Source organism: Lissotriton helveticus, chromosome 6, assembly GCF_964261635.1.
Source record: "Lissotriton helveticus chromosome 6, aLisHel1.1, whole genome shotgun sequence".
Taxonomy (NCBI): Eukaryota; Metazoa; Chordata; class Amphibia; order Caudata; family Salamandridae; genus Lissotriton; species Lissotriton helveticus.
In genome coordinates this window covers 602,490,890-602,507,026 of record NC_136067.1, presented here as the reverse complement: position 1 = coordinate 602,507,026, position 16,137 = coordinate 602,490,890, and the positions used below count along the sequence as shown (strand labels likewise).

The 16,137-nt window shown below is 41.5% G+C and overlaps 1 protein-coding gene across 1 annotated transcript in view; it reads left to right on the top strand.

Moving 5' to 3' along the window:
• Window positions 1-16,137, top strand: part of LOC144762794 (CD109 antigen-like) — a 771,981-nt gene that overhangs the window by 494,634 nt on the left and 261,210 nt on the right. The window contains exon 20 of the mRNA XM_078648064.1: window positions 9,621-9,734. Within this exon, the coding sequence (XP_078504190.1) occupies window positions 9,621-9,734 (114 nt within the window). The remainder of the gene's footprint in view (window positions 1-9,620; window positions 9,735-16,137) is intronic.

The following is a 16,137-nucleotide window of genomic DNA, read 5'->3' as shown; positions in this document are numbered from 1 at the left end:
TCTCTAGGGAGGCACTGCAGGTTTCCGGTTGGGGACGGTGTCTTGATACCACGATGGAAGTTGTCAGAATGCCCAGGGCATCGTCATGGGGTGAGCACCCGCTCCGCCCATTTTGGTGCAGCCAATTCAGTGAATGAAAAGGGAGAAATAATATAATGTTGGAAACGTTTGGAGGTAAATGAAGATTTATTTGAAGCTTAATAGAGAACACCAGTTTAGTGCATTCTTCCTTCTTGAAGTACGATCTACCAACTGTTAGTGGTAATCGTGGTTCAAAGAGGAGTTGGACTGCACAAGAATACACAAGGTTAAATAATATGTTATAGCAACGTTCATATACAAAGGAACAGAGCGCATGCTAGAAGCATAATGTGCGCGTGTAATGCAGTGGCGCAAGCCTGTGTGCATGTACACTTAGTAATTAGCTTACTACAGTGTTCCAAAAGCCAACGCCAGGTGTCTGTAGGGCAGCGGTGCCCGCTGGCTCAGGCCTACAGTACGGTCCATCAGGTCCTTAAAATGAGACAGATATGTGACTGAATAAGGTCAGAGATCACATCATTACGCACGGCAACATCGTTTGTTGGCACCTGCGCAGCCAGGGTGATGCACCCCACCCCTCCAGCAGCACCACACTCAATTGCATCCCCTGGTCACCCAGGCCCCACTGCTCACCTGCTGTCATTGTTGTGTGTCCAAACACGACGGGCAGCAGTGTTCACAATTCAGATGCACTGTTGATTGCAGGATGGTGTACACCTCATGGATCCCTTTCGAAACCACACGTCCGGTAGGGTTCACAATTCATGTCCAGTGTTGATTGGCAGGATGGTCTACGCCTTATGGATCCCTTTTTTTATTGCACATTGTGATATGCGAGGGGGATGCGGCCATATCACCTGAGGCAGTGTGGAAGAACTGGGACATGGGCGTCATCGTTATCCTATTTATACATACGCAAAGTGGGCTGGGCTTGCGTATGGCAGGCCAGCGTAGGGTGTGAATATTTGTTCCGGGGACCTGAGCGTTGTTTAGTTCCTCCCTGGCCAGGAAGTTTACTTATTTGTGTGTCCCTGTTGCAGTTTTGACGTTGCAGAATGCACAATTTAAATTAATGTAGCATATACCTGGAGGGCGGTAACTATCGCTAATGAGATGCTGTTCGAAAACACTGAATTGCCAACATCGCATGTCGTTGTCAAGCTTGTGGATATGCGTAGACACGCATGTAATTGATGTGCGGTATTATTGAAAGTGTTGCTATCGTGAAGTGCCCACATGTGAATGTGCTCAAATAGAGGGAGGATCAGCAGTGAGGCTACGTCATACATAGTGATAACGTTCCTTACAGTCAAGAAAAGCATGTCAAACGTAAATCTGAAAGTCTCACAAATGACACACTACTACTGGTAAAGCCTGACAACAGAGCATACAGCAACGCAAATGTACACATTACTCTTTACTGTTTGTCACGTGATCTAGGATGTGCACTCTGCCTGTGTCTGATGATACTCCTTCGAAGCCACCAATACCCAGGCTGAACGGCAGTACAATAACGGGCACACACACACACCAGGGGCATTATGTAATACACATTTATTTTTTTGATGTAACGTTTCAGATGCATGGCCATTACACGTGGAAGGCTAATGTACAGACCATGAATATTGATCAGTATAATCGTTGCATGCTGTGTGTAGTATGAGATATGTGTACACAGGAAAAAACTTTTCAAAAAAGCTCTCCAAGCAGAAGGGGTGTGTCATCAAAAGCTATACAGAGAATTACTAAAATGGGTGGGGTCCTCCAACTGTTACAATGGGAAATGTTTTGAACCAATCAAATGCTCTTTTTTTAAGGTCACATGGCAATTGTGTGTCGAGGGCGCAAGGAGGACGTACCCGACGTGATTTTGTGAAAATATATTTATCATAATATCAGTTTATTACAGTTAGAAATATTTAAATGTTTAAAATATTTTTGATTGCTGTCATATACAGTTTAAAGTTATTTAGATATAGTTTTGAGACATAAAAAAAAAATTGGGAATAGCCTACCCGACGCGACACCATACGCAATGACATAACACAGGGCCTGGCAGGGTGTACTAGTAGCATATGCAACGTGCAGCGGTATGACCTCATACCTACATGACGTAACACGGTACTGCGTACCCGTCGGATACCAAAGTAGCAGCTGGCGCGACCTCATACGTATATGACGTTACGAGGGACGCGGTGCCACGAACCAGTTGGATATGAAATGTGCATCATTTACGAGTTTAGCAATACGGCGGATAGGATTCGCTGGTGATGGAGCTTGGTACACTACCGGTATGGGACTGCAGTTTTCTAAAAAAAAAAAAAACAAACATCACTTAGGGTATCATCCACGTGATAATCTGATGCACATACTGATGCCCTAATATAAACTTTGATACACCCATTCTAAAATGCAGAGTACTCTTTCTGAAACCATACACACAAAATGCCATATACTACATACCACTCACTATTTCCTAGGTCTACACACACATCCAGTCACTTATACATGTATTTTCTCATCAATACAGAACTATAATATGCACTCATACATTTATACATGCAGTCACACTCTGCCACTCATCCATAGAGTTACTCGCACACCTAGTCAGTAATGCAAAGAATCAATCACATACCCATTTACTCATGTATACAGTTATACACACACCAACTCCGTTATTTATAGACATACCACATCACTTATTTATACAGATAGTAACACATATTTACTGTCTAATTCAATCACTGATAGAAGCAGACACTTATTTATACACCCACTCTTCAAATAAGTTAGTCTCATGTATACTCATTTATATACTCCAACACTCGCATATAGTGCTTTACAAAATATGTAGTTAGTTACAGATATAGCACTGAGACATTCATTCAATCATCAACACACCCATACACACACTAACTCATGCATACAGCCCTTCCCAGATGCACTTTTCAATCCATACAACCAGTGAATCACCCACTCAGACATCTATGCACAGAGTCATACACCCCCACCCACCCGCACAGACACACAGGGACCCATACAGATACTCAGACAACAAATCAATAACCCATATAGACACTCATGTAGCTATTCAGCAACCCATGCAGTTGCTTACACACCAACCTAGTGAGTAATACAGACTTTCACACAGTTTAGTTACTAACCCATGTATTCAGTAAGACACGCTCAATCACTCACTTATACAGTCAGTCACACACCTAGTAAATGATCCCTTCAGGCAGTTGTAAATCCACTCATTCTTCAATACACCTTGGCATAGATATGTATGAAAAATATTTAAACTTTACAGAAACACACATTCACTGGATGATGTTATCATTGATGTCATTTGAGATGTCATCAGTGATGTCATTGAACATGTCATGAGTGATGGAATATGTGATATCATCAGCAGTGCATTGCGGGTGCGCGTGTTATAGTTAGCTCAACTAACCATAACAGGCGAATTTCTCTGGTTTTCTATGAGTCAAATGTCCAACTAACTATAACATCCCTGAAACCTATGTTTTATTTAGTGAATTTCAAAGGTTTTGTAAATGCTAATTCCTAAGTATAACATCTGTATATGGGGAACTGCTCCGCCTTAAAAGGATATGTAGCAGTGAAGAGGAATTTAAGAAGTGTACCATGGAAGCGTTGAGTGGGTTCAGAAGAAGAGGGTACCATGTTGATACTCTGAAAAGGGCGGTAAATAAAGTAAATCAAAAATCCAGAGACTGTCTCTTTCAACAGGAAGGATTGAGTTCAACAACCAATGATGACCCTGAAAAATCATTGTTGAGATTCATTACACCATATAGTTGCCAAAATAGGAAAATTAGATCAATCCTTACGAAGAGTTGGCCAATTCTCCAAACAGATAATGTTATATCTTCTGAACTCCCTGATAACCCTAAGATTACTTTCAGGAGAGGACCTTCCCTCCGCAACCATGTCACCAATCCATTTCCTGAAATCCCCAAACAGAAACCCTGGTTCCCGCAACGACGAGGATTTTTTAAATGCTCTAGTTGCCGAGCCTGTAAGTTTGGTATAAACACCAGTACCTACAAGACTCCATTCAGTCCTATGCCATTACAGATCAGGGGCAATTTCTATTGCAGGACGGAGTTTGCTGTATATGTCCTGACATGCACTTGCGGCCTGAGGTACGTCAGAGTACTCGGCTTGCGGTGCATGTCAGGATTTTGCAGCATCTCCGAGCAATTGTAAATAATGACAGTTCTTACCCGGTGGCAAGACACTTCAAGAGTGTGCACAACAACTATCTGGAGTGTCTAAGCTACTTTGTCCTAACATCTGTACCCCAACCCCGTCGGGGAGGGGACAGAGACAAGATGCTTCGCCAGCTGGAATCCAGAATGATATTAGAGCTAGATACGAAGGTCCCCAATGGTCTTAACACAACGGAGGACCTATATCATTTTTTATAAGATCTTGTCTTGTTTATATAATTGTCCAATCTCTGTATTCATTTGAAACCTTTACTATCTGTGTTCACCGGTTAGATTAGAAGTCTGCCTTTATGTTTTCATACTGACATTTCCTGTAACCTTAAAATTCATTATTATTATTTTTTGTCCCCTTCCTTTCTTCAAAAAATGTCCTTTTCATTTTCTTAATTTTACCCTGTTTAAATATTTTTCTCGTTCTTTGAACTAATGAGCAAACTCACAACTACTAGTCCTGACTGGATTATGTTGTAAAAAATGTACAAAAAAATGGAACCATGTCTGAGAATAACTTTGGTTCATTTGTTTATTTCACCTATTAGATGTTGGGCACACATTTCACTTAATTTGGAAAATTTACTATTAGACGTAGGAAATTGGTTTGGGAAATGAGGGGTAGCCATCATGTTTAGATGTCCCCTTTATTCCAGCACTAAATTGGGGCTGCCATCATTATGAAATGTCCCCACAAGATTGTAAATAGGGTAGATGGTTTTATTTGTAAATATATATAGTATTTATTAGCGAATTTTTGCACACAATATATTATCTCTATTGTATAGACATACAGTGTATTACTTAGAGCATTTGCTCACAATAACACGCAGTAGTGGTATAGTGTGCACTTTTAGCTACATTATTCTTTGCATATATGCTGTGTCCCATATTCAAATTCTTTATGGAGGTCAGTATGTAGATATCTTGTAGGCTGCTATTATAATGCTTTTTAAATACTCATATGTGTTAGTAGTTTATCATCATCCTTATATAGAATTTTCTTCAAGCATTCATGCAGAAGCAATCTTGTTTTATTATACGCTAAGTGAATTTATTCAGGTATTAACTGGAGTTTGAGACACAATATCAATGTGGTTACTGAGTGATTCCCCTCTCATCCCAAACCCATGCCAGTGATTCGTAGTGATAGTATGTTTTCAATGTCTACGTTTGTCGCATGGTATGCACTAGCACTTTAAAAGTTCAAGCTTGAGGGGTTAAGATTTGACTGTGATCAAGGGCATCCGCCCGAAACGCGTCAGTTTTTGCTTTCTGCTTAGCTGCTCAATAAATCTATTGCCTCAGATTGGATTCGTGGAGTCATCTGTTTCTGCCCTGGGGACCCGGGACTGCAGTTTGGCTTTTCTTGCTTTCAAGATATATATATATATATATATATATATATATATATATATATATATATATTGTTTTCTTATTTTTTTAAAGGGTAGGGAAAGCTTTGTTCTCACGAGGAGGAAAGTTTACTGTTCCAACTCCAGTGTGTGCAACAGTAAGGAAACATTGTACTCCAGAGGGGTAAAAATCTACTATTCCCACTCCAGTCAGCTCAGCAGTAGGGAAATCGAAATTGTTGGACTCAATAGGGGTAAAATGTACTATCCAGTCTGTTAAACAGTAGAGAGAGAGTAGTTCACATCAATCAAATACCATATTTTAACTCTATAGATAGAAATTCATGGTGATGATCAGTCGGTGGGCTCCATCATCACCGTATTCACTCTTCCTGTTCTCTGTTACATCTTGTGCAGCTGCCCAGAAAGGGTCACAGCACGCGCTCCAATATAAATAGACATGTTTTACAGCGTCCATTGATGTTTGGGGGGGTCACCACATGTGACCGCCAAGCCCCATAGCAGAGACAAACTGGGCCGGGGCCCCTGCTAGTGGCCCCCAAAGTCCCTCTCCGTCTGCCTGTACATGGTGGTCCTCAGGCCGAGCAAAATTGACATCTTAATCCCTACGGCGATAACACAATTAACATGGTAAGTAGTAATTAAAACGAATTTTAATAAATGAATAAATAATTTTGTATTTAATATTACTTCAACAACTTCCCACCCTAGACTGCTACAAACACAGCAAAACACACGGAATATATAACATAAAATATTTTAAAAGAAGTTTTACAAAAGTATCAATAAATTAAATATTTGATTTAAAATGAATGATTAATTAGCAATTAATTATTACTTATTTAACTTCCCACCCTATTCCTGTACAAACAAATCACCATACACCTAAAATATAACTTAACAAATATGATAAATTCACAATTTACATACTTATCAATTAAATAATAATACATTAATGATTAAATATAAATAAATTATTTCCTAATTAACTTCCCATCATGAACCTCTAACATCCCAACAACCGCACCTAAAAGTTATCTCAAAAATTATAATCACATAATTTACTTAACTCATTTAAACAATTAATGTTAATTAAAATGAATTATTAAATAATTATAATTAATTTATTCCCCACACTTTACCCCTACAAATCCCACAACCTGCACATAAAGTAAAACTTGAAAGAAATATTAATTACACATGTTACATAATTATCAATTAAATATTTAATTGTAATTACCATTTATTATTATTACATATAATTAATTTACTTCCCACCCTGCACCCGTACAAACCGCAGAACTAGCTGCAACACTAAAAATTATTACAATGATTAAATTACATTTAAAAATAACTAAACGTGAAAACTATATTTAAAAACATTAGCAGCAATTATACAATTTATAGCATATACATTTAAAATATATGCATAACGATAATAAAAAAACAATACTTTGTGCCACTATATTTTTGTTAATGATATCAACAACATAGATATTTTTGACATCGATATTACTTACCTTAGAAAATCAATATTTTTGTCAATGATATTTCAGCTTCACAATATTTGTGTATTACCATAGTAAAAACTCGATATTTATGTGTCACAATATTTTAAACTCAATATTTTGTCCAAATACTATTCAAGTAAAAGAAATATGAGCCTCCTGTGAATTATCGGACTGTGACAAGGCATGAGTGGAGTGAGGCCCTTTTAAGATATCACTGCCCTACATACATCAATATGGATAGGATGGGTGAACACAGAATGCATAACAGTGACCAAGGAACCCATTTTCTTGCTGCAAGCACGTATATTCTAATAACACATCAGAACTAGTCATAGTATGGGTAGGGAATGTCAGAGGGCAGCGCAACTGTGACATTCAATGAGCAGTGTGCAGGCATGCTCCTAACCACAAGATTGACAAGAATGAGCAAAGAGTTTACTTGAAGAGAGAATGTCATCATATAGCGATGAGTTTAAGCTGTAGGGATGAGAGACAAGACTAAATATGACCCACTTTGTATGTGAGGGAGATTACAAGGTGACATAGAGGCCTGGATTATGATGTCGGTGGGTCTGACACGGACAGCACTTCGGTGTTGGACCCACCAACATCTGAAATAGCATAATGTGGCAGGCAGAGGCATCGGGCAGAGGGACCTTCCGCTTCGCTTCTGATAGGCCCAAGGAGCCTGTGGGTGCGTTGGGAAGACAACCTAATCCCTCAATGATTGAGGCTCCGCCATTGGGATTATGATGTCAGTTTCTGACAGCCATTCCATTCGGCCTTTCCGACATGGCAAGGCTGTCGGAAAGCGACCCTTGGGGCCCCTAGCAGGGCCTCTACTTCCCCAGGCCCTTGGCTATTGGACGAGGTGCCTGCCACACGGTACAGGTATGTTCAAAAACATAAATTTTTCTATGGCAGCTTGTGCAATGGGCCTTTTTCCGCCCGCTGCACAAGCTGCCATAGCAAAATGGATGTTTCTGATAATCCTATGGGTGGTCACATCCTAATTCTGTGGTCAGAACGGCCGACCTATGGTCGGGTGATGTCCAGACCGATACGGCATTGGGCGGACTTAATCTTAATCAGGGCCAGAGTCTAATTGTACAGTTGCATCAGACTTCTCAGAAGCCTCAAACCAGTTATTGGTGTTTCGAAGCGCAAGTGAATTGGAACCTTTAGGAACCAGAGACAATATAGCTTCACTCACAGCTGTCCCGATGTTACAGACTGGTTCAAGGAACAATCTCAGAGGATCTCCACAGCAGAATAAGGATGAGATGCATTAATACAGAAGAGAAGACTCTTGTCAGAGAATATGACAAACAGGGCTGAATAGAAATGGCATGTATCGGACAATGATCACAAGGTTACTGCTCCTATGGTCAAAGCAAACCTGCCTGGATATTTTTATATCCCTGGGCCATAACCATAGCGAAACCTGTTCCAAAAGAATAATGGAGCCAAGTTTCCCCTGAAAATATAATATCAAACTTGAAAGAATCAATAAATAAGGCAATTTCAGTATCATAATGGGGAGAAAATGCACATTTAAATACAAACAAAATTCTAATCATGTTGGCAATGAGAACTTCTAATGTTAAGACTAGCTATGTATTATCCGAAAAATAAGCAAAAACATAGCTTACCCTAGGAGGTTTTGAAGAGCCAATAGTTTCTCATGGACATTGCAGAGCCTTGAGTGCTCACGGGCAGCGTGTCTAGTGCAAGGCGCTTGCTGCCTAGTCACACACGGGCGCAGGCATCCTTGCCAGTGGTGTGCCTTTGGTACACCACCTTCACACACATTGCGTAGGCATGCTCCTGATCCAAATATATCCCTCTCTGAGCAGACCAGCATTACCCAAGAGACAGCCAACTACATACTATCCTCACACACCCCATGATGGCAGAGAGCAATGTGTTGTGTTGCTTAGTTATCAGGAATGCTTGACTAGTGAGCTTTCGTGGAATGTTCATGTTCAACCTTGAGTGATCCTTGGGGTAGTTGAAGGAAGGACACTGGGATTGGTAGTTGTGTCCTTCCTTACTCCTCAGCTATTTGATTGGTTGCTCCTTAAATTGAGCAAGTGCATCTTTTCAACACAATTGGAAGAGGCAAAGGTGGAGAGTGGGAGAGAAGTGATCAGGAGCCTGTTTTAGAAACCCCTCCTGCCGGCTTGCACCCACCAGATGAGGATGAAGGTTAAGGAGAGTGAACACAAATGGAAAATGTTGGCAATAAACCAGGAATTTACAGATGGAAAATGGATACTAAAATAGATCAAAAGCATACCACTGTAATATATTATTTATTGGTCCTGCTCTTCAGTAAGGATTTTCTGCATAGTTCTTGATCATTGTATTGCTATTTGTAATAATTACAATCTAATGCAGAACAACTGTTTGAAATGCTCTTCTTTAAAATTGTGTTTCTTCAGCTACAAGCCTTCCAGCCATTTTTTATTTCTTTGAATCTCCCCTACTCTGTGACGAGAGGAGAACAGTTCATTTTGGAAGTTACCATCTTTAATTACTTGGCAGAAACTACTGAGGTAATATGAATAAGTAACACGTTGGCATTCTTTTAATACCTTGTAATATTGTTGCCTTCTAGAACTACTGTTTTATGCAAGTGTCAATAATTTAAGTAATTTCAAGGAGATGCATATATACATAACAGACAAATACAATTCATCAACTGTAAGTTTACTTTTTTGAGAAATTTCTTTCAATGTCTTGTGTCGGCCAATGTTCCAACTACTTGGAAAATAAACAGTGGAACGATATATTAGTTGGAAAGGCGAATATCTATTGTGGAGTAACAGTATTTGTATTTGCTGTTTTTAAAATATACACCCTATATTGTTGTTAAAATAATGTTTTCTAATGAAAATATCCATATCCTCGCTCCAGCCTGTTAACGCAAATTACATGCGTCTGTTGTGAATTTTGTTTACATTTTCTGTAACGTAAAAGTGAAAGCCTGGTGACATTTTTAAATACAAACTTTATTTATACACAAGTTGAGGCCACAAGGATGAAAACGTGTGCAGAATACGTGTTTTTTGTGACTATTTTGGTGATGCACAAATTATTTCTGATGTGTACATGCATATTTTGCGAATGAAAGAAATGAGGATTGCTGATTAAAAACAATATTCTGTTAAGAGGTTTTTTGTACAACCTTTTAATTAGAAATGTGGCCACCGATGGAGGGTGTTTTGAAGATTCCACTTTTTTCCTTGGTCATTTGTTGGACATTGGAGCATGTGTACTATCTGCTTATCACATATGACTCTCTTTATCAAACTATACCCTAGTGTCTTTGATTTATACTTTTCAACCAATGGCTGCTGTTCAATTGCTCATAGCGCTAGAAAGAACATGGGGGATGCTAAGGATCTCAGCCTGTGGGCAGGCAGAAGGTAGTCTTCCATGTCCTCTGTGCCATAGGAGTAGGTCATGTGGGTGGGTAGTTCTGCTTGTGTATGATAACATTGGGCTTTGTCCCGCCTCACCAAAATAGGTCAGTAACCTACACACTTATTGTTACCATGAGAATCCTTCCTGTTCCTCTCATAGCTTAGCACTGACATCCTAAAGTATCAATAGGGTTTTCCCATTTTGTGACTAAGGCCAAATGCATTGATATATAATGGCCCAAAAGTGCAAAAGAAAATATGAGTTTGTACTCCATTAAAAATATCCCTGAAACAGCACTTTTAACAATGGAAGTTTGTTTCCACAATATTTTTGAATTCCTTTAAAAAATGTATCTGTATTCAGCTTGGACTTTAAACACGCTTCTAAAACTAAAAGAAACCGCAAATGTTTTCACTCACTTTGATAACAAAGTTTTAGCTGCCAGAACAAAGTTACTTGAGTGCCTAGTAAGGACAGTCTGGACCACGAGGAAACTTCTAATTGATAACTTCAAATTGCCTGCCCCATTTTCAAACATCAAGGGCCGTATTACAGATGGTGCCCGGGGGCGCCACAGGCGTTTGCGCCCACTTTGCGCTCCCCCGGGGCACTTTGATATTATAGAAGGGGATGCAGACGCTTGTGCATCCCCTTCTATAATACAGATAGCATTGGCGCACTTAAAGGGCCAGCGCTATCAACAGAGGGTGTTCCCTCACTTGCAAGGGGTGTGCCCTATGCAAGTGAGGGTCAAGGAAGCCCATAGGAGGAGCACTGACAGTGTGCCACTTAAAAGGTGGCGCACTGTCAGTGCACCTCCTGACAGCAGCCCTCGGCAGGGGTAAAGGGGGTCCCATGGACCCCCCAGACATCCCCTTGCTGGTGGTTGCAGTCACTGACTGAACCCGCCTGCAAGGAGATCTCTAAACCCCTTTGAAAGTGGAGGCGGGTGCTGCCTGCACTGTGAAAACATAGAGTGGCTGTTTTTTTTACATGAATGCTCTGCCCCCAGAGCAGTGCAAGCTCGCAGCTACCCTGGGAGCAGCGCATACACCATAATGGGGCGCATTATCACTGTTGCGCCCGGCGCAACTTTTGCAAGCGCACCGGGCGCAAACAGTGATAATGTGTATTACGGCCCCATGAGTGTTGTGGTTTCATGATAAACATAGTTTACTGAAGTACAGCCAGATGATTTGTGTAGCATGCCTTCCAAGACAGAATACCTTTCTCTAAGCCGCGTTAACATTCAGAGTGCAGTGCAAGCCTTCCTTTCGTCGGAATACATTTAAAAGCTAAAGTTCTGGTTATATTGCTTGTCTGCCTACTGAGCACAGAGAGGTAAGTGCAGGACACAGATCCTGATAGAAGGAAAAATAATAGACTGATGCAAGGCTGGTGGAGTGTGCAAATGCAACTTGAAAGCAAATGGTCTATTTATTGAAAAAAATTTACAGCAAAAAATATAAACATTAAGACAGGTAATATTGACATTTTTACTATTGGAATTTTACCCTTTAATGATCATTCGGAGTGCTTGCCAGATCGTCAGTAGTGTCTTTGTCTTACTCTGCAGCATTTTAGACTTGAAATCAGGAAGATTATAATTCTGAGTAACATTAATTACCAAATATCTCTTGGGTCTCAAAGTATAGTCAGCACCGCTCTCAGACTCAGAAAAACTTTATTCGATCATTATCAAATAAGATCATAAAAGTACAGAGAAGTAGCAAGTAAAAAAAAAAAATGCGACGGTTACTAGCTTACCATGACATTGCAGAGATTCCAAGAGTACCAAAGAATTATTAAAAAATGAATTAAATTAATTATGAATTTCAATGTGTAGTTTCACAGATGCAACGTTAAGATACAGGTTGATCATTCGGAGTGCGTACCAGATCGTCTTTAGTGTATTTGTCTTACTCAGCAGCATGTTATACTTAAAATCAGGAAGATTATAATTCTGAATAACATTCATTACCAAATTTCCCTTGGGCCTCAAATATAGTCAGCACAGCTCTCATTAGACAATCTATCAGGAGTGGCATTAAATAGCACAGTTACTACTTTCATGTATACTGTAGCTGCATAGCTGTGAACATTTTTGAAAGTGAGCAACTGGAGCGCTCTGCAAGGAGGAATAAAGCAAAAGCAACACAATTATGGAAGGAATGCTTGCATTTTGCATGATGCACAGTACCTGAAGTTGAATCTGGCTTCTGCCGAAAGCCAATTAAAGACTGGTTTAATGTGTTTCTATCTGTAAAGATTCAGGTTAAAATCCTGATTATGAACATGCCGAAGTCAGTTTAGATGAAATTGTTGAAAAAGCAGTGACTGGAATGCAATTCCCCACACGAAAGGAAGTTCCCCAAACAACTGTTGTCAAAGTCCATGTTGCAGTTCATGATGTTTTCAAATCTAAAGTTTACATTTCCCATCCTGCCCATGCTCAGCACCAAATCAAAGCCCTTGAGAAGGCCAGGTTCCACCTCTTTTATGTTATATTGGACACCTGACACTTGCTACTCACGTAATTTTACATTTCCTTCGTTCCACGTCCATTTAATTTGCGGATATATTTAACATAGTTATACTGTTTATGTTTATAAGTAGTTACAAAAACTTCTAAAAGTCACAAAATACAGTAAAACACTCTTATCCAGCTAAAATTCAAATAAAAATAATCATGATAAAATACAGCGAATTGCAAAGTTTATTCATCTACATGAATATTCCCTCAGTAAAATTTGATCTTCCCTCAGCATTCTCATGAGCATTATTTTCACAGGATTACAAGTGAATTGCAAATAAGCTAACCACTGACAATCCCTCGGGTTAGTATTCCAAACGATCATTTTTTGCCCATTGTGCCACTTTAGAAAGAGTACCTGATTTAGAGTTTGGCTGATGGAGTAAAGGCAGACATGGTGGTGGAGGACTTTACTGCCTTTACTCTGACCTCCAAATTTAGAGATGTCCACCAGCCCCATGGACATCTCTATCACACGGCAAGATCGACCTAAAGGGAGAGAAGGAGGCCTGGCTATTATTCACAAGGAACAATACCACTGCCGAGTCACCTCGGAGACTATCTCAGACTGTGAAAGTATTGGTTTTAATATCGATCTTTCACCCAATAGCTGTTTCTCGGGCACCCTTATCTATCGCCCGCCCGGCCCCCCGAAGCAATTCCATGAATCACTGCCATCTAGTGTGGCCGACAGAGTTAGTACCTCTTCTAACTTCACCGTGCTAGGAGACCTAAACTTTCATTTTGATTCCCCCTCTGACCACACAGCCGTCATCTTACTAGAGGATCTCGCAGCCCTACAGCTCACCCAACGTGTCACTAACCCCACTCATGCCAAAGGCCACTTATTGGACCCAATTTTCACCAACTGTCCTGACATCACAGTGGACCCAGGCATTCCCCTGCCCTGGACAGACCACCTTTTGATCCCCTTTAGGTGGACCGCACTTAAAACTCCACCACCAGCCCCTACTACAAGGCCCAGGCGAGCCTGGTCGCGCCTCGAGGTTGTAACTGGTCCATTAAACTTGCCAGCTCACAACCCGAGAATCAGGAGGACCCTACCCTAGCTAATCAGGCCTATGTCAACTGGATTACTCACACCCTTGACACCACTCTCCCTATGAGCAAGACTGTACTGAAGCGTCCACATAAAACTGCCCCGTGGTATACGCAGTCTCTTAGGGACAAGAAACGTCTCTGTAGAAGGGCGGAAAGACGCTGGCGTTTAGACAACTCAGCAGACAACAAAACCCGCTACCGTGAAACTCTTAGCGAGTATAAAACCCAAATAAAAGCAGCCCAGTCCACTTACTTCGCCGATAAAATCCTGCAGGCCAAATCTAAACCTAGAGAGATCGTCCAGATCATTAAAAACTTAACAAACCCACCCCCTGCGTTGTAGGTCGCGAAATCTGTCACTCACTGCAATAATATTGCCGAGTTTTACTATCAGAAAGTAAACAAGATTTATTCAGCATTTCCCCCCCCAAAAATTAACTCATCAATCCAACCCAACATTTCCCCTATCCTCTCCCCCTTCCCCTCTCAACACAGCTTAACCCATTTTCCCCCACCGAACCTCTCCACCCTTGAATCACTAGCTCTCAATGTCAAATCCGGCTCACCGGACGACCCTGCCCCACCAGACATCTTAATGGCAGCATCCCGGATTACCTTGCCCGTCGTCAGGGAGGTATTAAACGCATCCATCTCCTCCTGCACTGTACCAACTGTCTGGAAACAAGCCTTGGTCAGGTAACTAATTAAGAAACCCAATCTGGACCCGTCTGACTTGGCCAACTATCGCCCCATCTCCTTGCTCCCATGGGTGAGCAAGGTCCTGGAGAAATACATTAATCAACAGCTAGTGAATTATCTGGAAGACTATCACATACTAGATCCCACTCAGACGGGCTTCAGACCAAAACACGGGACTGAGACCGCTCTCCTCATGGTTACCGAGGAAGCTAGAAAAATCCTGGATCAAGGAGGATCAGTGGCAGTGATCCTCCTTGATCTAAGCGCGGCGTTTGACACGGTCAGTCATGACACCCTACTGAACCGCCTGGCCTGTGCGGGGATTAAGGATAAAGCCTGGGCGTGGTTTAAATCTTTTTTGGAGAACAGATCCTTTAGGGTTTTTGATGGCGAGTCCGTGTCCTCCAGCAGACCTTTAAAGTGCGGTGTTCCTCAGGGCTCCATTCTGAGCCCTGCATTTTTCAATCTGTACATGAGACCACTAGCCGACGTCGTCCGCCCATTTGGAGTTAAGATCATCTCCTATGCGGACGACACGCAGCTAGTGGTCTCACTGACGCAGGAGACAAACCATACTGCGCCAGGCGGGCTCAGAGAATGCCTGGAGGAAGTGAGGACCTGGATGTCGTCATCATCCCTGAAGTTGAACGGGGACAAAACAGAGCTGATGCTCTTAGGCCCTTCTGATCTGGCCCTTCCTCCCTCTCTGTGGCCTCCCTGTCTAGCCCCCCCCCCACACCCCAAAGATAACATCAAAAGCCTTGGAGTGTGGCTGGACAGATCGTTATCCTTCAATGTGCAAGCCACAAAGCTTTCAGCCACCTGTTTTGGCATCATGAGGGTGCTAAATAAAATAGTTCCCCTCCTTCCCATGGAAGCCAAACAGGTAGCCATTCAAGGTCTCATACAATCACGCCTTGATTTTAATAATGTACTCTACCTCGGCGCCCCAGAATACACCCTACGCAGGCTGCAGATTGTACAGAACTGCGCAGCGCGTCTTCTGCTCAAAATCCCCCGTAGACACTCAGTGAGGGCCGGACTGACCAGCCTTCATTGGCTACCAATTCGGCAGAGAGTTGTGTTCAAGGCATTATGTATAGCCCATCAAGCCTTCTGGAACATGGGCCCTAGTATCACCCGTGATCTGGTCACCCATTACATCCCAAACCGAAGTCTTCGTTCCAGCCAGACCTTCTTGGCAGTGGTGCCAAGAATAAAAAGATCTAGATCTGGCG